The sequence below is a fragment of the Branchiostoma lanceolatum genome, chromosome 15, assembly GCF_035083965.1.
Source record: "Branchiostoma lanceolatum isolate klBraLanc5 chromosome 15, klBraLanc5.hap2, whole genome shotgun sequence".
Lineage (NCBI taxonomy): Eukaryota > Metazoa > Chordata > Leptocardii > Amphioxiformes > Branchiostomatidae > Branchiostoma > Branchiostoma lanceolatum.
The window spans coordinates 8,459,553-8,483,092 of NC_089736.1; the positions used below are offsets into that span (position 1 = coordinate 8,459,553).

The 23,540-nt window shown below is 42.0% G+C and overlaps 2 protein-coding genes and 1 long non-coding RNA gene across 6 annotated transcripts in view; 2 read left to right on the forward strand and 1 right to left on the reverse strand.

Annotated features, from left to right (window-relative positions):
• The window catches only part of LOC136421201 (uro-adherence factor A-like), a 72,284-nt gene extending 67,576 nt beyond the window's left edge, over positions 1-4,708 (reverse strand). Inside the window, exon 1 of one of the 2 annotated variants that reach the window (XM_066408380.1) lies at positions 4,469-4,707. In XM_066408380.1, the coding sequence (XP_066264477.1) occupies positions 4,469-4,500 (32 nt within the window). In that variant the 5' untranslated portion in view covers positions 4,501-4,707. Of the gene's footprint in view, positions 1-4,468 lie in introns of both variants that reach the window. The other variant, XM_066408384.1, reaches the window with a different exon arrangement.
• Positions 1-23,540, forward strand: part of LOC136420653 (uncharacterized) — a 541,092-nt gene that overhangs the window by 168,690 nt on the left and 348,862 nt on the right. The window lies entirely within an intron of this gene.
• Positions 8,166-13,616, forward strand: LOC136420935 (myosin heavy chain, clone 203-like). The gene is made up of 5 exons (XM_066408074.1): positions 8,166-8,488; positions 8,935-9,063; positions 9,876-9,968; positions 11,523-11,714; positions 12,195-13,616. The coding sequence occupies exons 1-5, from the start codon at positions 8,210-8,212 to the stop codon at positions 13,326-13,328; spliced, it is 1,827 nt and encodes a 608-aa protein (XP_066264171.1). The 5' UTR covers positions 8,166-8,209; the 3' UTR covers positions 13,329-13,616.

The window sequence follows — 23,540 nt, forward strand, 5'->3', positions numbered from 1 at the left end:
GTCAAGTACCAATGTTATACTAAAAGTGCTGTCCACCTAAAAAGGTCTGTCTACATGCACGATTACTCGCTTGGTCTGACTCATGACATTTGTTTCTTTACTCACTACTCAGGTAAGTAAAAACCAACAGGTGTGATACCTGTTCCCATTGTTACAGGTGAGTACAATATACCTGGATGACCAAATATGGTCACTTCCTGTCTAAAGCCGAGACAACTTGCAAGTTCAACTACACTCCTATGATACAGTGTAGATGAGCTTTTTTCATGCTTTGAAACTTTATTTTGATGTTTTTATATTTCTTTACATCAAAACTGATAAAATAGATTTGTTACTTTTTACTTTTGGTCTAGGTAGCAGAACGAATTATGTCTAATTCCATCCTGTATAGTTTTACCTTAATGCTTTGAGACTTTATTTTGCTGTTGTAATATTTCCCATAAATCAAAACTGACAAAGTAGATTTGTTACCTTTTACTTTTGGTCTAGGTTACAGTAGGTAGCAGACAAGTTAAATGAATTATGTCTGATTCCATCCTGTATAATTTTATCCCTCCCAGCTCTGTTTCCTGTGGTGGGCTCATTTCTCCACACAAGTGCTGCCATGCAACTTCCTGTCGGAACCCAGCCATACTGTAAACCTTGGAATATTTGCGGTGTTTTTGAGTTTGTTATATTTCTTGGTGACCTCTTATCGCAAATGCGTCACACAGGCAACATATGCTGTCTCTCTTGCATTGTGTTACTATGGTGGTTTCAACTGCAAGCTCTTGATTTTTAAGTTGCAATGAAATTCAAGTGCTGCAAATTTCAGTGGGTTTACAGTATTTTCAGGCCTCCACATATGTCTGCCAGACACACAAGGCCACACCTCCAGGCTCTTTCCTCCAAGCAGATGTTTGGAGGAAAGACATATTTCCTGGGGACTGATTACTGAACCATGTGTCAAACGTGAGTTTCTGGAAAAATCAAAATCTTCCCTCCTAGCATTTAATTGTAAATTTCCAAACTCCAATAACTAGGCTTCCTACACATGCTTGTCAATCATGTCTTTAGTACCATTTTCATAAGTTTTCTAAGTTATCAATTTTTCTCCCAAACAATGAGACCAAAAATAATTGGGTTACATTTTGGGACAGTATTTTGCTAGTCAACAATACAGAATTTGCATTAGGAACCCAACAAAAAGAAGTCGTCATCATGAAAAGCTAACTTGAAAAAGAAACAAGGGATCCATCCAATACACATCTTTCAACACTGGTGTCACATTTACCTGATAAAAAAACAGAAAGGAAGTACTAAATTTATAGAGAGCTCAAAGGGATTAAGAGTGTATCAAATCACAGTAAACCGTTATCATGTAAATCCTGTGTAAACTGTTTATTATTCTTTCCTTTTTGTCTCTCTAGTTTGAACATGGGTGTGAAATGATTTTAGTGAGACTTCCAACACTAGATCAATCAAGCTTGGTTTACACATACATGTATCTGTCAATCACAATTAGGACAGTACCATTTAGACACTTTTGATGGAGGAAGGCTGTCACTTTTTCTCAGACTGATTTGATTATATCCTCTGGAAACCTCAAAATTGAAGTGAGGGTGTGAAGAAAAAAGTTGGGCCCCCAAAAAAGGCAGGAAGGTTTTACAAATGACTGGAGTTACAGAACATGGTAACTTAGAGTATACCAAACAATAATTTCTTTCTTAAAATTCTTTTGTTCCTTCATATTTTCTTGGAAGACTTTGGAAAACTTTGCTTGGGCTTGATATAGTCTTTGTGCAAAGAGTATGTTCACGATAGAATCACTACATTTTCTGACAGGGAAAGAGACATTGCATGACTTTATACTAGTTTGGTATCCGATTTCCAATATTTCTTTGCAAATCATGGCATATATTTGCTCCTCTGACAGCTTCTTTGTACGATTTACAGTATGGTTGCAGACTTTTTTTTTTTTTTTTTTTTTGGAAACAATACATGGCAAAAAGCTTCATCACTAGGAGCCATTTCAAAGAAGCCTTTACAAAAAGCTGTAAGTAATTCTTACGTCCCTTCGGGGCATCGTTTCCACTGAGATTCAGGGCATGTTTACATGTGTGGGTGATCACGTTAATTATTCTTTTAATTACAGATCAATAGCCAGGTCACTCGAAACTGTGCACCTGTCTGCCCAAAAGCGATCTGTGCGGTTACATGTAATTATGTGCCAAAACGAGTTGCGGGAGGGGGGCAGGGTTGCCGGAGTAGTTTCTTAAAACTTCAGACTAAAATTTGTCTACGCCATTCAAGACGGTGAGTTTGCGGGACGGAATTTGGCGGTAGGACTAGGAGGGGAGAGGAGACATATGCAATGTTTTAAATTCGTGGTTGAAACAATACAGCAGTATTAAAAAGAGCATGACCATGTGTCTGTTGTATGGTGAATTATAGGGCAGAGCTGACCTCACTGCAAAAACCACAAAGTTTAACATAAAACCACTGCAAATATTTCACAACTTACAGTATTCTAGCTCCAGCTTGTACACACACTACCGTACCAGAAAGCAACATCTGGCAAATTAGATCAACTAACTACAGTTACCGTCTTTTGTATGTGACAAGTGTCTTATATATGAGTCCAAGCATTACAAGGAATGTAGGATATTTACCAGGGAAGTTTGACCACCATAGGGTTTCAATTGAGGACGAGGGTGAGATGTTAACCTTCCCGTGGACTGACTTTCTTGGCCAATCATTCCATTTTTGCCAAATTTTACTATCCCTTAACCCTGTAGGAAGCCCTGGTAGAGGCTACATTCTGGCCCTGTTCATTTGCATACACACAATTAAAAGGATCATTCCAATTACTCGGACAAGATACTCCATAGAAATCAATTAGGAAGACTTGTGAGAACAACACTCTTTTTTTACTATGGTACCCAGCTGTTGCTAGCAGACTAATCATAGAGTTGAAAGCAAAAATCGATTAGCGTAAGAAAGGATTTGGCAAATATAGCACAAGAAGACTCAAGGAGAACAATCAGTAGTAGAAAATGAAGTCTATACAGTAAATCTTGAAATATTTGTAGTGGTTTTATTTTCAAAATCATGACAAGTTGCAAATATGGGATTCCAATTTGTAAATACTACCGCAGTACAGCATTTTTTAAACTGCAAACTTAAAACACGGCAAAAACTTGGCCCTACTTCTTGTAACAGCAGAATAAATTCTCTGCAAAAATAGATGACTTTACTGTATTCTAGCCAGATCATTGTGCTTAGTTGGGGCTGCCCAAACTGCTCATTATGGTTCTGCAGTGTCCCTTGAGGGCAGTGTAGTGTATCGTTATCAAAACGATCACTCCCACTCCTATTTGAGATAGGAATTGTTTGACAAAGAGGTACAGTACTTTAAATCTTGATAAGTATTTGCAGTTTATTCACTGTCAACTCATCAAAGCATACATAACTTACATACTTCAATCGAAAAAGCATAATTCACGCGTTGAGTTTGACCAAAGAGAGACAGAGAGAGAGAGTACACAACAAAATGAAAAGACTCCGACAGTGTCCAACACATGCACTGGTGATTTTTCTAAGTTCAGCGAAGCATAGCCTGGTACCTCCCATGTGTTTGCAGAGGTACAGGCTCCACAGTGGCCATCACAACGCTTACACAGAGATACAAAGCTGTCTTTGTGTAACATCACAAATCTGGAAAATAGGCCACTATTGTCTGGCAACCCCTTAAGGGAAGGACTACAAAAGAAATCCTGATTTTAAGAAATCAGAACAAGCTTAAATATATAGCACGCAATGGTTATGGCAGAGGTATTTAAAACAAAAACAAGAATCAAAACAAAAATAACAAAAGTTATTGTTTACACATTTCAGAAATAAAAGGGGGTGGGAATATCTATCAATTAAAAACAATATGCAGGAAATCACTCGATTTTCTACAGCATTTCCTCAGAAATGATGAACTGAAATAGGAAATTATTTTGTTTTCGCGGAGATCTGAAGAACAAGAATATTCACGGATGGTTTAGGAGACCAAAACAAATCGGCGCCAGGCCAGAGGGGTGTCAGATATCTGTGAACAAGCGAGACCAGCCTAAACAAACGTCTTTTCCTCTGATCTACGGAGACATCAGGCTTGTACACTGACAGCAGAGCTTGTCTCAACTATTTACACAAAATACCACAACCACTGGACAACATGTATCCTTGTCAACTCATAAAAATGAATAATAGAGTACGATTTGGGCTTGTGAAATCCACGTCGATTTTCTTTTCTTTGGAGTTTGGACACAAAATAATTTAGGGCCAACACAATTTTTACTAAGCATGACAGATTACTAGATAAGATGGTTTTCATATACTACGTTTATGTGTTTGTAGGTTAACGTAATGTTGTTGTTGTGTTGGGTAAAATTGAAAAGTTTGGGGAAAAGTTTTTAACGGGATAGATTTGAATTTGACTAACCTGTGGCGCTCTCGGTCGCGAGCTTGCGGCATCTTTCCGCCGTTCTCTACCCTAATATGTCCCGTCTGTTCCGGGCTTCAAAGCTGGCTCAGACTCCCATCTCATCGTCTGATTCAGATCTGCTGCGGTATCTGACTAAACAGACGGATATTTGTGCAGTAACGTCACAGAAGTCCGGCCCTGACCACAAAGAGTAGAATTCCGTCCGCTACGGCGGCCATGTTGGGTACTGTATTATGGGACAAGATGGGCGGGGCCATTTTGTTCCAGAGGGGTGCGTTTTTTTCTTCCCTCTTATGATAATAATAATAACGTTTATTGTGCTAATTGTCAATTAGAATGAATATATAACAGTATATTACAAGCTGCCGAAGTGTTAGAAATTGTACAAAAGACTGTCAAAGTATACATCCCTTCTTTTGTAATTATTATAAGTTGAATAACTGATTAGTCCAAGGAGGTTCAAAGTATACATCCCTTCTTTTGTAATTATTATAAGTTGAATAACTGATAAGTTGAATGTAACTTAATGTTCGGGTGGCAGATGGCATTTGGCGTCAGGATAAAGTGGTGCTGGTTTTGACCCCAAGTAGTGAATTTTTGAACTGCAGGGACGTTTTTTGTTGACAAAAAATAACTGAAGAAAGGAATGATAACTGAAGGAAGGAAGCTTGGACAGGAATGCAATTATGCAAAGTAGGAATCAATTTGCATGATTAATGAGAAAACTCTATGATTCCTGTGTTTTCCATAAAATGACTTTAATATATGTAACACATGTAATTCATGGCAGATGGAACATTAACAGATACCAAACATCCAAATAGGGGCCTAATTGATACGAAAATCCAATAATTCCTTTGTGCCAGATGATGAAGATTTCATTCTTTATTCTTTAATAAAAATTTCATACTTGTTGTTGTCATTGTTTTCAAGTCGGCAGAATTTCTGATGTTCACGGTCTACTCGAACTACGATTTTACTCTGTTGTAGTATTAATAACTTCCGCCAGGGAGCACTTCAGCACACTGTTTCATGCCTATATCTATATGCATCGAGATCTCCAAGCGCCGATGTTTGTGCTATCTCAAGCGATTTCTTTTCGTTTCTGACGGAAATTGTATTGTTTACACACTACATTCTTTTATCAATTTGCTTCAAATATCTGGAAGAATCCTTTCGTACAATATTCCTCACAACGACACAGTCATAATCAAAACTAGTGTTGGTAGGGTGAGAAAAACTGACCACAGAAAGTATAATTTCGGCCGTGCAAAATCATACACGTCTTTAGGAGACATCGCCACGTTTAAGTGTCTTAATTACGCTTTTTTTTCAACAAGTTACCTTGAAATATATACCTTGTATGTAACAATCCTCATTAAATCTAGGAACCACTTAGTTAAGAAAAGGAAATGACTTGTTGTTTCTAGAAAAGACAGCCAAGCACCCCTGTACGGTCCGAATCCAAAATTTGGCCGCTAGAGCTAACGCCCAGTATTTTGACTGATTTCTTATTCTTGTGGGCCATATGCCAACATTATTCTATTACTTAATATAACGTTAGCAACATGCAATGGCTCATTAGAATATACTATATTTCGATAGATTTTACTCTGACCCAACCAAACCATAAGTCAATTTACTATCGGTTCTTGAGTTGTTCCCCTGTATGACTGTATACAGTAGTGCTCTTCATATATCGATTTCTTCTCAATCGTAATGAGAAAGCCAAACAAAACCCGTGTGCGTCAGGACAAGGGCTCGGTCTTGTTGAAACCCTACACCGACCACAGCTGCTAACCTGACACGCGCCGAGACCAAAAATACGGACGATAGACAAACAAACCGACATAGACGCGGCTTAATCCTATAATTCTGCAACATCCCTCTGCTTGTGCTCTGTATAAATGTTTCTGAATCCACAAAACATACCCAACGTAACAGCGTCTCTTGCATGTGTTGTTAAAACAAACAAATTAACGGTTTTGTTTTGGACATGCTAACTGATGGGCTTAGGGATGGCATGAAGAAATCTGGCTGTTATAACGAGAATATACATGAACTAAAATTAGCTTAATGAACGTTACAAAGAATCTTAGAAGTCTTGATATTTTATGTTAGATTAATATACGCCATGACGTAGGGAGCCAGGAAATCTCAGACTCCCGGACCTTCTTCGAGTGCTTTCAAAACAATACCATATCCGGGAGTACGGCGCAGTCTGATTGGATGGACGGATTAGTTTTCACTGACATGTCTTTTGATTGGCCAAAACCTGCTGAAAGCTAGCAACACATAATGTTTGATGACCAAAACACAATGATCGATGATTTTGTTGTGTACCAGCAAACGTGAAAATATTTACCCTTTTTCGGGGTCGCTTGGATGTTTACCACAAGTGTTTACTACAAGCTGTCTATCCAAGGACTTTTATGGTATTCAAAAATGAAAGAAAGTGAGATTCCACCGCCAGCAACACCAGTCATCATACAACTCTACGAAGATTTAGGAGAACAGTTGTTGGACATCGTCGAGGAAAAGTGCGGTGACCACAGGATAGTGTCCGGCGTGTGCCCAAATCTCACCGAAGCCCAGCGGACGGCGGACGGAAAAAACGCGGGAAAATCTCTGAGGAAAACCGGACAACGTTTGACAACTAAGAGCACAGAGTGCAAGCTGCCGTTTATTGAAGGTGCGTTCCCACAGAAAATAAGACTGAATAATCATACAAACGCTGATTTTGAATCATCTTATGGAAAGAAGCCCGTTGGAATCACGTCTGAAAACTTTAAGATAAGATTTAGCACAATGGAAGGCAATTTCTCACCAAGGACAGTATCTGACAAGAAGACGAACGCATCCAAACCCAAAACGACTGCGCAAGTGAACGCAAGAAAACCAAAAGGTGAGAAACGTGTTGGCGAAACTTTGCCAAAGATAACGGTGACCTCTGAAGCCACCAATAATACAAATAGTTTCAAAGGAGGGCACCGTTTAAGAAATAGACAACTTCAGAACAGCATAAGTAATAAACGCACGTCTGAGACGACGGGAACGCATCTAAACGTTTCAGTGCCGAATGGACACATGGAAGACAAGTGCAACACCGTGAATAGAATGTCACAAAAGATGACGAAAAGTTTCGATAAAAACAAGCACTTGTCACCACGGGATAGCGTAAACAATCATCACTTGAGTGAAAACAAAACGGTTGACATGACAACAAACCCCCATAAGAAGGCACAAAAAAGCAAAGATCTGAAAAGCGAAGTGAAGACTTCACAGAAGACCACAGACAGCTCCAAGGACAATGGAAACATTGCGAATGCACACAAGAACAATGCCGAGAAAAAAGCACTGCAAGTTCCATCAAAGAAAGAAGAACATTCCGAAGACAGTACACAGTCGAACCATACCAAACCTCAGTTGATCAAAACAATGAAAGATGCTGAATCTGGCGATATTTTGGAGAAAAAGGACAAAGAAACCCACAAGACGAATGGTGCAGCAAATAAGCCAAGAGACGACACTAAGAAAGCGTCAAGTGATGCACCAGTAGAGAAGAGATGGAATTTGGAAGTAGACACAAGTCGGTTCACTAAAGAAGAAGTTGATTCCGCCCCATCAGATAAAACAGTGGAACACAAAGACACCTCATGTACCTCAAAACACGTCATCGTCAAATCGGGACCGACCAAAGAAAACACAAAGGACAAAGAAGATACAAAACAAAAGCAAATGGCTTCTACAAAACCGAAACCCACGGCAAAAACAGGAACGAAAGACGGGAGATCGAGCAGAGGCACTCAGAAGAGAAACCTTAGACTTTGCGAAGTGGTTAAGAAAGGAGACAAGACCGTTCCTAAGTACAAAGACATTCATCTGAACGTGAAGGAGAAGAAGAACGCCAATAAAGAAGCCCTGGAGGTGACGTCCATGCAGTGTGAGGAGTTGAAGGAAGCCAACATGTACCTGACCAAGATTCTTGGTGTGGAGAAAAACGCAAGAACCATTCAGGTAAGGAGGTAGAAGGGTTTGATAGAAGGGAAGGGGATGGGGCGGTAAATGAAATGGAGGGAGGGGGTGGGCAAAGCATAAGGGAGAATTCCGAATAGCCTACATTTCCATAATTACAGAGAAGAAAGAAGAAGCCAAGTTCAGATTATAGTACCCACGCTAGCTTGTATATATAAAAATTGTAAATTCTTTTTAGTGACCCCTACTTAGCTCAAGTGAGAAAATATGTGCAAAAACTTAAATGTCTTCATTCATTCATTATTTTTACTAAAGCGGAAAAGACAAAATTACGGAAGTATTGACGGAAAGAAAAGACTAGAATCGTGAGGGGAAAAGAATGAAAAGGTGATGTATTATTTTGAGTGCGCTATTGACTTGTTTGAAAATAGTGTCTTATGTTCACTGTAATATCATTTTCATATGTCTTCATATTTCCTTAATGACAGTTGATAGATCAGCTGCAGCGGCATCAGAAGACCCTGGAAGCTGAGCTGGAAGAGGCGAGGAGGAAGGAGACGCATGCGCAGGAGAGGGCGGAGAAAGCGGAGAGACACGCCAATGAAATCTCACAACAGGTCACGTGCACACGCAATCTCGTACCTAGGACAATATAAATCTCCAAGCAGGGTTTGGCTCGCAGTTTTGCGCGTGTTTTTGAGGCTGTTTATACTTCTTTCTAGTGGTTTAGTGATCTCAATTTATCTTCTAGGAAGGTGGTGAAGAGATAATAATATACTAGTAGGCTAGCCCCTGAGGCTTCGCCAAAAACGTGAGCCACTAGAAAATACCTAAAAAAACACGCGTAAAACGCTGATCTGAACCCTATATCTGCTTGTAAATTAGGGCAATACACTTTATTGGCAAATAGTGCCATATACGTCTCACATCTGGCGTCAACAATCAGCAAATTTTACTCAAGGGAGTGTTTTAGTGTTCGTGGATATGAGTGCTGGCAAGAACACCTAGTCGACTTGGGATTTACATTAACAACTTCATAATAGAAAAGCTATGAGCTCCTGGTCACAATTAGTTGCTAACTGGAGACCCCGATTAAATCCTGGGAAGAGCATCTAGGTTGGGACTGCTCCCGTCTTTCGGAAGGGACGTAAACACGTAATGGGGTCCCGTGTTCGAGGAGGTGCCTCGAGCAGGTTAAAGGGGAATGGCTAGCAACCTCGAGCTCTCCCTGTAAAAATATACCCTGCTACAGAAACAGCAAGGTAACTTGGTGCCCTATGTGCCACTACTGGGGTCTGAACGAAAGAAAGCGCGACGAAAACACTATTTCATTTTATTTCGAGTTACTCAGGACGCAAGTGAGAAAGCGTTACGTGTTTCTAGTTATTGTTAAATTAAACTTTATGACGTAAATATGTACACTCTGTAGGTTGAACAAGTGCGAAGGTCACGTGACAAAACCGTCAGCGAGAAGGAACAACTGCTACAGGACGTCGAAAAAGAGAGGAAGGCGTTTGAAAAGGTGAGTGGTCATCACTCAATTTGCATTTTTCAAGGCTGCAAAGATAGTTTATAGTCTGTTACAGGAAAATATGTTACTATGTACATAGCAACATATTTTCGAGTAACAGACTAGTATTCACCTATGACTATGTAGACAACGACTGTTCAAAAACTTCACTCTTATTTGTACTACATGCTTGGTAAGGGAGGGATGTCCCTGTGGCTCAACTGGTAGCAGCCTCACAGTTAAGCTCCTGTCACCGGTCCAATTAGTTGGTAACTTGGAGAACCCGGTTCAAGTCCCAGGGTCTGGACATCTCGGTTGGGGCTGCACGCAGTCTTTCGGAAGGGACGTAAGATGGGGTCCCTTGCTTCATTTGAGGTGCCTCGAACACCTTAAAAGGGAAGGGCTATGGACGCTACCCTGTAGAAAATATACCATGCTATTGAAACAGCAAGAACACTCTGCTCTATGTGTCACTGGGCACTATAAGGGTCTGAGCGAACGCTGGGCAAGGCAAGCCGTTATGTTAACTAGCGTCTGAAAGAAGAAATCAAAGGCAACATAGAAAGTGAACAATATATATATCTTAATCACGCGTAGATAGAAAGTACCGACAGAAGCAGCCTGACGTAACAGGCTAGGGCGAAAATTTTTGCATACCAGTCGTAATGTTCTAATATTCTTTTATCTATTCAATGCATCATTGCACTTGAAACTACATCCTGCTACAATAATTAAGTCCTTTAGCTAAGTGAAAAGAAAAAGAACACTGTAAAACACTAGGAATACATAGGATATTCTAGGTCAAGCATAGCCAGAACAAGTACATACATACAATACAGGGCGTAGCAGATACCGCACTCTCTTTCTAAAAAAAGATCTAAGAACGTTCCAGTTCTGTGAACTGACGTCAAAGCGAACAGGCTAGTAAGTTCAGTAAGCTTTTAACGTTACTTTAGTCCCTTCGTCTTTTCAAATGTGGTGCGTAGTTGTTTTTACCTCTGTGGATTGTGTTGCGCTCTGCGTTTACTTTGCAGTGCGACTCTAAATGTTTGTCAGACGCCTCGGTTCTTTTGAATGTAGAGGCGGAAGGCACTGGTTTTTAGGGGGCCTTGTTATGCGTGGTGGCGGCCACCAGGTGCTTTCTTCGTGAACAAAAGTTATCTTCTAACCGTGTCGTTCTTTTGAAAGCTTCGAATTCCTGGTACCAAAGAAACTTACGAGGGTGCTTTGATCACATTTCACGTACGTTCTTTTGCTGTATGATTTCTAGCGAGATCTACGACAACGTTTTACGTGGCAAGACAGCCGAAAGTTTCGTGCGACGCAACCGCGACTGTCCAAAGAATGCCTTCAATTTCGTATACCTCATTGCAGGACAAATTTGTGACAAGGTCATCAGTGATAATTCATAAAAGATATTTTTGCCTTGGCGGCCAGAAGTTGTAGCCGTCCTGCTTTCGTCGAACCTAAAGCTAGCAGCCGATTTAGCACCGAGATTCAAGTCCATATATCACGGTATAACTACAATACAAAAAGCTCTTTTTTTAATTTTTCGTCTCTTTGTAGGTTCGTCAGCATGTTGAGTCGGTTGGGAAGATGCGCCAGCGGGCACACCAAGTGAAGGAGAATGCGTTACGACAGAAGAACAAGCTGGCCCAAGAGATCGAAGCCGAACGCGCCAAAATGTCCGCCATGTTGTTGGCCATGAAAGAAGTCAACACGCAAAAGTTCAACGCCGAAAGACGCAGATTAAACATGGTGAGAGTTTTGCTTGTGTTCTTTAAAAAAAAAAAGAAACTTGTACGGGGGAAGAAACCTTGGTTGAATATTGCAAATATTATCATTAATTCAATTCACATTTTCCCTTAAAAAAATCTAAAAAGGAGTTGATAGAATGCACAGTGTATTCACTTAGAATTGCTGTTCGTCGTTTCTTTTTCTGTCCGAAGGTATGTAGTGTCTAGAGTTGGTTTAAGTCGCCATTGCAATACAGTATCTTATAAACATATTCATTTCCTACAAATAGTCAGAACCATTTTGTTGCTCTATATAGTAATCCTATCTTTAGTTAGATCATTAACTTTGAAATATGGATTTGTGTAACGTTAGGTAGAAACAACAAAAGTGAGCATTGGGTAAATTATGAAAAGGTATCGAAACTTTATCAAACCCTGTTGCATGCCTTTATTTTGTCACTGCCTACCGTAAAATCTAATTGCTTCTTATTCGCCATTTCAGGTGCGAATGAAAAACAAACTTGCAAAGGAAAGAGACGAAGAGAGAGCCAGGTTGCGCGAACTCCACGATACAATAGAGGAAATGAAGAAAGAGAAAGAAGATGCCGTCAAACAGAAATACAAGGCCTTGAAGCAAAGAGACGAGGCCCGCACAACTTGCAGGAAGTTGAACGGCGACTTGAAAGAACTACGCGAGTCCGTCGAATCGTTGAACGAATCTGGATGCTATGTTCTGGAGACGACGGAGAGGCTGGCTGTGATGGAGAACACTCGGCGGTCGACCGTGACAAACTCGAAAAACTCGCGGTCAAGATTTCCCGGCATCGACTACAAGCGCCCGCAGAGGGTGCTCAAGAGTAAAGTACCACGTCCGGGTGTTGCAAAGACAAAACACCCCGCCATGTTACCCAAAATACACCAGACACAAGGACCAGCTAGTATTGTTCCACCTCCTGGGAGAGGTGGGTTCCCCACTGTCCGTGGAGGCAGACCCATACATTACGACCAATGGGGTGGCTCCACCTACTCCCATGACGTCACAGAGTCTGACGTCAGGAGCGTTGCTGAGTTCTACGATTGGGGTTTCTATGACGACGATCACCTTCCACAGCCAGATCTAACGAGAAGCTATATTCAGTATGCCGATTTGCACGCGACTGGTCACCAGAGAGCACTGGTCAACAGGCCTTCTCACGCCGGACAGTGGAAGAAGTATCCCACCGGCGAAACTCTGGCCACTCATTCCCACCTACGTCCACCTACGTTATCGGACAATGGTTTCCATAGCAACGCAGACGTCAACTATGAGGAAAGCGACTATACAACTAGTACTACAGAGAGCGGTAGTCAAGGCAACACTGTTGACAGACAGGTGTCAGCGCATTTGGAAGGGCTGTCAAGCGATCCGCGCGCTCACGTGACTCACGGATACCATGGTAACATGGTTGACAGACAGGTGTCGGCGCACCTCTGTCAGTGGGGCTGTAGGACCGACTGCGACTGCGCGACAAATAATGTCGGCCAATCAGAGTCCATGAAACTCCCAATGATCAAAAGTGGTCAGTTGTATCGCCAACCAGCGATAAACTCATCGATAGTCGATCCACCGCCTCGTATGAAATTCCCCGAATTATAGGCTATTTTCTGAATACCAGAACAATAAACAAAGTATGGTGATCAAGAAGAAAAATTACTTGGCTACTTAAGGACAAAGAAAATACTTGTATACTTTCTATTTTTTTAATGACGAGAAATATGTTTTCATGTTTTTAACCTGTTTGCTGAATTGTACATTATGATATATTGTACTATGGTGTAATTACATTTGAAGCTAAATACCAGTACTGAATGTAGTAGCAAAGAACGTATAACAACTTAAGTACACTCAAGTTCACCTTACATTGTACATGACTTGGTAACAATATTTTGAAAGAAAGTCTAACATAAAGACAGAGTCTAAACCACTGTTCTTAAACTGCTCTTGTATGATTAAATACTAATATATTTCACGATATCAACTTTGGATAGATAATACAGTTCTTATTTGTCGGTATCTTTATCCGTAGAGCCGGTATAACCACCCTTCGCAGGCACATACATGGCACGAAAGCAGCTGGTTATATTGCACTTAACTTTGTTGCACAATCAAAAATATGCACCTGCCTACGTAGTTCTTCTGCTACCTTCTGCTACCATCCACAGAGCAAGGATGACTGGTTCTACTTCCCACCGCTAGGCGGCGCTGCAGTAAGAAAAATGTGGTCCCAAACGTTTCTAAGCTTGTATCACCCCGCCCCTTGCCCAATCACCGTTTATGACTGTAGTAGATTTTCTTATCCACATAGCCTCCTTAATCCCGTCAGTATTGTCCCGAGGAAAGTAGCTGAAGGATTAGCAAAACGTTGGACGGTACATCCCTTTGGATATGCAACAAAGAACTGCATTACCCATTTGTACCAACTTAATGAAACGGCTTACGGCTTTGTTTACAAGTGTGCCTTGTGCAGAACAATGCTAAGTACCTCCAGAGGACCCTGTTATGGTAGTCATAGCATGACTGAGTACTAGCAGGTGTTCCTTTTTCACATCGACCAATTTTACGTTTTGCTACACACTTATCTTACGGATACACAACTTGAGTTTGACAGTTGTTAATTTGTGGACAGAGAAACACGGACTTAAATTCTCGGGTAGAGACAGTTATTTATGCTAGTCGTCTGTCCACGGTCATACTGATGGCAGGAAGATTTGAGGGTCTAAAATACCTTGCGACGCTGTTGAAACATTATGTAGGGATTACCCGAACAAGGTTGTCGGGATGTTCTTCTCCGCACCAATGGCGATGAAAGGATCTACGAAGATCAAACGGAAAGCTCCGAAGCGGAACGAAGATTCACGACGGCGTAACGGAGACAGCTCGGAGAAGTTCGACGTTGAGGGACTCGGCTTACAGGGCCATCCGACGACACTCTGCCTCGTCAGACAGCTGCGTAGCCACATAACCGCCATGGAAGCCGAACTAGAATGTGCGAAGGCAAAGAAGGAGATAGCTGAGCGGAAAACACAAGAAGCGGAGAAATGTGCCACACGAAGATCATGCGAGTTAAAAGACGACCAACAATCAGAGGACCAAGCCCGCAAAGAGAAGGCAACAGCGAGAGTCAAGCTGGAAAACGAGCAAAAAGCCCACGTCCGTTTTCGTCGAGATCTTGATCATCTGAAGTCCGTTAAAGATCTATCCGTTGAGGCAATGGAGAACGCCACACGGCAAACAGAAAGAGTTGTCTCAGAACTTGAGTCACTGAAACAACGGCTTGAGTGGACGTCAGAGATGATGCAGGAACTAAAAGGTGAGAGAGATCTCGCAGAAAGAGAACGACTTGGCGTCGTGCATGAGAAAAACAAGCTAGCTAAAGAAAGGAAAACTTTAAGATCTGAAACGAGCTGCCTATTAGCAAGCAAGAACCTCCTAGAACGGGAGACTTGGGAAGCGAGAAGAGACAGATACAAGGCCATCAAAGACAGAAACGACGCCATAAAACAGTGCAGAGAAATGCGAAGCGAACTCACGGAACTAGAGAGAAAAAGAAAGGAGATACTAAAACTCACAAGCCTCTACCAGGACCGTGTGCTGTCCATGTATCCAGACGACTACAGTTCCACAGATAAACAAAGCAGGGGGTCATCACTATCTTGCGTCGCGAAGAAAACAACAAACGTCAAGCTGCCAAAGATCTACGGCAACTACACACTCAGCAAAACCAACGTGTTAGGGAGCAGTGATGACTTCTGCGTGCTGAACAACACAAGGAAGGTTCCTCTGGAGAAAGACTGTAGCCAAGACGGTGTCATCCTTCCCAAAGTCAACAACATTACCCTTCAGAACAAGGCCAGGAAATGAACAATCGTCGGTAACATGTGGCGTCTTTGATTGAGCTAGACATACTGTAAAATGAGCGAGTTGTGACATTGACCTCCATAGCAAGATCAAGTGCTTACCATCTGCTGTTTTCTAAATCATATATTATTTCTAACAGTACCATAGGTGTGCCCTTGCAATTAACTGATAGCAGCATCACAGTTGAGCTTCTGGTTTCAATAAGTTGCTAACTGGGAGACTCCGCTTCAAATCCCGGGAAGGACATCTCAGTTGGGGCTGCACCCGACTGTCGGAAGGGACGTAAAATGGGGTCCCGTGTTCGAGGAGGTGCCTCGATCACGTTAAAGGGGAAGGGCTAGCAGCTAAAACGTTAGAGGCTGACAAAAAATCTCTTAAAAATGATTGTAAGAATATCTTGTGAGTTATAAAATCTCGCCCATACAACACATGGTGCTTTAAAGTTAGAATACGTGTTGCGTATCCGTATGCTTTGATATGCTCTCCAAGCAGAGCATGGGTTTCGGCTGGTTTTGACGTTTTTAGGCGTTTATGTCGAGCTTTCTATTTTGTCATCTTTTGGCTATACAAAAAAAAGATGACAAAGTAGAAAGCCCGACAAAAACGTCTAAAAACACGTCAAAAACCAGCCGAAAACCATGCTCTGCTTGGAGAGTAGCTTTGATAAATGCTGACCTTCTGTGATCGCGCGAGTTTATAATGGAAATTGTGGATGTAAAGTTGTACAACCTGGCAGCTGCGATGTGAACAATAAGCAAAGAGTTGTTCATGGAAAAGTATGTTGCTCCCACATGGAAATAAAATAAACTATTTTCCTTTCACTGCCAATATGTTGTTGTTTTTCTGTCAAGTTTCATTATGTTATTTGTTTTGGTTTGTGGCAATATATGATTTTGTGTTGTCATTAAACTACGTGTGTAACGAGAGCAAGGCCGCCATGAAATGACTATCTTAGAGTGGAACCCGTTGCTACCAAGTATAGTAGATGCATCCTTATTAGCTATAGATAGCTTTGAATAATACTTACAGTTAGATGTGCAAATGTTAGGTGTGATAGGTCGTGAAGTGTAATATAACCAGCTGCTGCCACGTCGCGTGCCTGCGAAGCTAGTGTGCTACGACGACAGGCGGTTACATATACCGGCCATACAGATACAGATGTATATCAAACATCTGTTTAGATACAGATCAAACATCCGTTGAATCGTCTTTTTCTGTGCAGAAAATAGAACATTTTACCTAAACGGCTAACGGGGGGCAGGGGGGGGGTAATCTCCAAGCAGATGTAGGGTTCGGCTAGTGTCTTACGAGTGTTTTTGCATTGAGGCTGTTTATACAATTGTGATTCTTCCTAGGGCCGCTTTTCTCTCTCTTCCCCTCCACCTACTCGACGCAGATGTGGGTTTTGCGAATGTAGAAATGAACCAGGCCTCTTTCATAGTATTATCAACTTTGTAATGCAGGGAACGCCAAGTACTTTTCTTTCTAGTCGCACTTGTTATCGCAAATCAGAAAACCAGTACCTCCCACATGATAGTGTACCTGCTATCAAAGGTGGCTGGCACTACAAGTGCTACTGAACGCACAGAATCACGGGAGCCTCGCTCTTAGAAATGTGAAGGCCGCTACCGAAAATCTAAAATGGCGGCCATCCTGTTTCACATACAGGGACACATTGTTTATTTCAAGTGGTACACCATGATCAAATGTTACACTTATTTCGAGTGGTTTGTTTACAACGTTTGTAGATTTTAAGTAGGCCCAACATCAGGGTCCTGTTTAGGTCAAGGCCAATTTTAAGAGACCTTTACAGCAATAGAAACGGACCATATGTGTAAGGATCCCACTTTGTGTTTATTGTTTTTTTTTTTAATATAGGACTTCACATCATGTAATCTGTATCTTTATTATATTTTGTGCAACATTTCCCCATGGCCCTAATCAAAGCAAGTCGATTTGAGCTTCTCATTAATAGATAAAGGTTAAAATAAAACAGAGGATTTGTCTTAAAGCGAAGAGATATGAGAATTAAAATGAACTCAATGATATCTTCAAATGTTTCAAAATCAACGAATGACGTGGGAATGTTGTATGACACCACCTCATGATGTTGTGAAAAGGACTCAATTGTACAATAAGTCCTCTTGAACGAGGGCAAGTGCTGCTCAAAACGATAGAATACTTCAATTCATAGTAGCCCAAGTACCAAGGTTTTTGAAGCTTTCGCCACTTTTCTTTCAGCGCTGTATCGCCTTTCATGATATATCGATAAATGTGTTTTGAAGTACGAAGCGATTTTCAACACAAATAACATTTCAGATCTAGCAAAAGCTGTTCCAAACGTTGCCCACTAAGGTAGACTGGGATGTCGTGAACGCAACGGGAGCACTGAACGAATCAAGCTACAGTGGCGAAACATGGCGAACGATGACGAAAACACCCGATGTCAACCGACTGAGGTCGATGAAAACGTACCGACGAGAGGTTCGGGAGACTCGGGCGTACTGCTGAAGGGTGGCGGTGACACGGGCCTCCTGGCAGGGCGACCCGGGGAAATAGAAAAGAGTGGGCGGGACGACACGATAGTTGAGAGAGCACACGCCGATGTACCAACATCAACGAAAAACGACAACTGTGACAACCAGGACAGCATAAGGAGGGACACACAAAGAACACATGACGCCGGCGAACAAAACTACGGGCAACAGCGCAAGAATCTGGAATTTCTAGATCATGCCAAAAAGCTACAAGAAGAGGTAAAGAAACAATCTTCTCTCATAGAAAATCTGCTTTCCGCTAAACGACAACTACAGACTGAGCTGCAACAGATAGCAGTCAGAGAAACCCACTATCGAGAAAGAGCAGAGTACCTGGAAGAGAAAATACAAGCCATTTCGTCCGAGACTGAGGAAACGCGAGAGCAAGCAAAGGAGGTGATGGCAGTGCACGACAAACTCCAGGGGCAGATAGAATGGCTGACTCAAGCCAGAGATAGAGCCCACCGCATCAAAACAACAGCCATGCGAGAGAAACACCGCATCCAACAAGAGCTCAAGCTGGAGCAGGCCAAAATGGACGAGATGACCATTGCTCTACGAGAAGCAAAGAAACAGAAGCTAGTAGCCGACAGACGGCGGATAGAGATGGCGAGGTACAAGGACGATCTGACCAAAGCCTTAGAGAAAGAACGATCAAGGAGTACGACTCTTCTTGAGTCGATAGAAACGTTGAAAATTCAGATGATTGAAGCTATGAAAGTAAGAGACGACGCCGTGCAAAGAGAAGCTTCAATGCAGCAACAGTGCGCCCGACTGAGAGGCATGTTACGCCGCGATAAAGTCCAAGACTACGATAGAAAAGGCTGCGTGGTGCTAGATACGACAGAATGGCAAAAGGAGACTCCGGGGTTTCGGCTTCCATCGATAAACAACAAACAGTACCCAAAGCAAAGGCATCCTCAGAGTAGGGACTCTACTGAGTTCTCACTACCGGACATATCCCAGCACCAACGGAAGAGAAGATGTCGTCCCTTTGGTCGAATTTCTCGAAAGACGCCATCGTTATCATCATCATATGATCACACCTTGGGTATCCAAGACACAGGGCACATTCCACAAGAAAACAACCTCTCACACCACGCAAATTCTTTGCCGAGAATCCACCACTCCGGACAGAGAGACAGCGCGTATTCTGGCAGCTTTGAGTCTTTACCATACCTCCCAAACATCAACAAAAACGGCAACACTTCCATCACCACAAACCCTTACACCGAGCAACATACCAGCGACAGGAGTCGGCCCAAAGTTTCAAAACGTCCTGACCAAAGCAGGTTTCGAAGCTCCATGCCCGATTTCCCACCTAAAAGACCGTCGCGTTTCAGATCGTATTCTGAAGGCCAAGCGTTGATCCAAGAGGGGCCGAACTCTTCAGATATTCCCAAGGACAATAGACTAAAACCTATACAGAACGGTACGGCTCTACCGAGCTGTATACAAAACAAAACGACGGACACGATCAACAAGACAAACAACGAACAACAACTGAGCCAAATGTTCCAGAAACAAGCATGCTAAAGGATACCCACAAGGTATATCTAAATGTTGAATATTGACAGACATTCGATATATGACGATGTGAAAGTTGCCAATACATGTATATAGTTTTTGCGAGGATACAACACTGTTGTGAATGTGAACATGTTAGCATGAATATGTTGAGTTTCATACATTTAAAGGCCAATATTGTATGATCTATCTACGGAAAAAAGACGACCAGCACATCAAATGGTAACAATGCTGATTTGTAAACAAATCCCAGGTTTTCGACACGGTCGTACAGCACAACGATGTTGCATTTGTACCCTGTGAATATCGGTAGATAATTTGATTAAATAGATTCAACTAATTTTGTTAAGAAATTACCAGAACATTGACTTTTGGATCCGTTCGATTCTACAAAAGGGGCCTTTAAAATGATACCATAGTTCTATTAAGTAAAGCAAAGAAATGCGATGTAATATGTATTTGAGAGAAATAATCATTATATTAATTAAAATCCATGGATGATGTACTGTCCAAGTCCTCATAAATGTCTTTAACCATGTTTCTCATGATGTTTCTTCTTTCGCTTCTACAATTCGAACAGCCCCTACACCCCCCCCCCAACGTGACACGCGCTCATCTGATTCCATAGTCTCATACTTTCATGTTGTGACGTCATAGCTGTCAATCATTTCGCTGTTTCCAGTGTCTAAAATTGTGAAGTATTCTTGATATGTAAGGGAATCGGAAAATCAATCGTAACGACCTCTTGAAAGCACACACCCGAGTTCGTCGTCACTACTTGAAAAACAACGACACGACAGCCCGAGTACGTTGTTAAGAGTACATTGTCACATATATAGGGACGTTGTCAGATATATGTGACAACGTCCTCTTTACTACGTTGCCACATATATGTGACAACGTCACTACTTGAAAACAAAGACACAAGAGCACGAGTACGTAGTTAAGAGTACGTTGCCACAAATAAAGGTCCAAATTCAGTTATTGTGTCAAAGGTCGCGCGTGTTCCTAATAAACGAGTCGGTACGATCGTTGATGCTCCGATACTTCTAGTTCCAGGACTGTGTTTATGCTTTACTAGGTCCCAATTCCGCCTGTGTCCGTCGGCGATGTAGCCCCGACCGGGCCCTGAAGACACAGATATGTCCCGGTGGACTGTCGGGTACCGGGGGGTACCTCTCGGTGTTCGCACGATTAGCTCACGGCGTCTATGTATTAAAGGGTCCCGGGTTGAATTGAAGTCCGAGTTAAAGTCACCGCGGACCCCGGACGTGCCCGTAAATAGCCCGGTAGTCGCAGGGTGTCCTGCGGACCCGAAAGTGCCAAAAAGAGCCCGTGAACAGCCCTGGCAGGGGCTATATTGATGCCGAAAATTTAAACGTCTTTCCCTTAACCCTTAAGCTGCCAGGTTTTTTAGCCAAGTAAAAATCAAAAATGTTTGACCCCTGACCTCCCTCACGAAACCCGCGAAACACCCGGCGGCGCTAACTCCCCTAACTTCCCGGCTTCGCGCGCTACACGCAAGCAAAGCTGTTTTGTTATGGGGAATACCCTATCCCGGTTATAACCAGGTCCAGCACACAAGGCATATTTCTGTATCCGTAATTAAGTCGGGACTGGCAGCTTAACATGCCGCAATCAAAATGTGTAAAACACTGAGACTAAGAGCCTTACATCTGCTTGGAGAACATGAACGTGCACAAGCTCCATGTTGGAATCTGGCACCCCGTCTCTGACACGGAGTGCCGCGATGTGTTGTGTTCGGCAGCATTCTACGGCTGGGTTACGTGTATATTTTGAGCACGAGTGATTTAAAGCTTCCTTCGTCAACCTGCCAAGCAAAAAATAACAGAAATGCCTGACATTTGTCACTAGAGGAGTCTCCTATTCATCTTTGTCTGACAAAACTTAAAGTCCAACTTGTCTAAAGATGCTCTAAAGTTACACTGTGTCCCTTTTGTTAAGACCGCCGAGAAACTACAGGGTACAAGTACTAGTATGACCTGATATGACATAAAAGTGTCCGGAAATAGCCTTCCAGGCCGATAGATGGCCCATCGTGAGCTTACCGGGATGCCCTCGGTACTGGGAGTGTTGCCCTCCCGCCCAGGTCAATTAGCGTATTCCGGGGAATTTTTGCGGGGAGGAATTCGGTTACCTAGCTCATGAAGGTTGGCTGTCAGACCAAGGCAAATACTGATCATAACTGGGGCCAGTTAATAACCCCTGTCCCGGGCCCGTGGATTGGTACCCAGGCTAGCCGCTATACAACGTCACACTTTGAAGTAGCTTTGAAGAAGAACATGTCTTTCAGTCGACATCCAAGAGGGAAAGATTTACTGATACTTTCATATTTTCCACGCCGGTTATAGTGGGGAAACAACAAGAACATGATAGAACTAGATAAACCATACAAAATACATGTTTGTCACATATAACTGTTGATGCACGAATAACATTCTATGAAAAACGCGAGCAATTGTGTCCTTCTTGCCTCACAGAATCATAGAAAAGGCGATACGACCAAACAAAACAGGTACCCTGTCCAGAATGTCTTATACATGAGAGTATTTATGCACGGATTCCTTTATGAAGTCGGGCTAAGACCAAGAAAAAGAACATCTGGAATTCAGATATCATCAGCTGTCATACTCCAGTATGTTGTTGATGCTACAAAGCAAACGTATTTGGAATTAAAGGATGAATCACTAAAGGACTTGCAGGTCTAAAATGTAAATCCACGGTGGTTATGACATATTTAAGCTCCAAAAGCAGACATAGAAAGGACCAACCCATGCTTCGAAGTGTTGTACCAGATGTGTCAATAAATTAGGGCGACAAATTGATGTATGGCCCACTTTAAAAGACGTGACGCCCTCTTTTTTGTGTTTAGCCTCAGTGACAGTCATTTAGGACAACGTTCAGAACATCATACAGTTGTTCCTTCATCAGTGATCCTCAATGTGCAACAAGGAAATAGAATTTAGACAAGTTTACAATGCAAGGGCGATGAAAAAGGATACCATTCCAACTTCACACCAGTTAATTATAACTAGATTATGGACTATTAAAAAGACTAAGAATTCAACTTTAGAGCTACAAGTCTCTACCATACTCATTGGGCTGCTGCGCTGGGAAATTGTAAGAATTGGTGAATAGGTTGAATACTAGTGATTTGCTAGAGCAGTCCGGAACAAGCTCCTAGGGGGCCCAAGCTTTCACCACTTCTTCCTACATCAAAAGCTATCTGCCACCAAACAATCAAGGCAATAGCATGCCCAGGACAAAAGATACAAATACCGGAAGTTCTGCTGCAGTACCAAGGTCACAGTCCAAAATCGACCTTGACCTTCGTTTTCCCAAGACCTACCCACATACCAAATATTACAATTCATCCAGAGGTTCTTGAGCTGTGCTGACCACACAAATATATTCGGAAACACACTGACAGACCTACAGACAAGCCTAAAACAATACCTCCATTTTTCATAATGACATATTTTGGGTTGCAACCGATCCAAAGTAATTGTTTATTATTTTGAATAAACCATTGTATTCACAGAATAACAAACTGCACATAATTCATGGAGGCGCAAGTCATTCCAGGCTCATGTAAGTTTGTGGTTTAAATAAATAGATAAATTAAAATCTAGCTCCTTATTCAATCTATTTGGCCATTTTCTATAGTCTATAATTTTTCCATCAACCCAATGAACCTGTTTGAGGCTACAGGGTGAGAGGGAAAGTGCCTTATGTGATTTATGGATTATGGCAAGCCAGCAGCCTGATATGATATTTGATATCGTCCTAAAATAGTCGAGGTATCACTTACATCGGAACTTTGACGTGTCGGCATGCCTGATGTCGTACAGCGCTGCACGAGTTA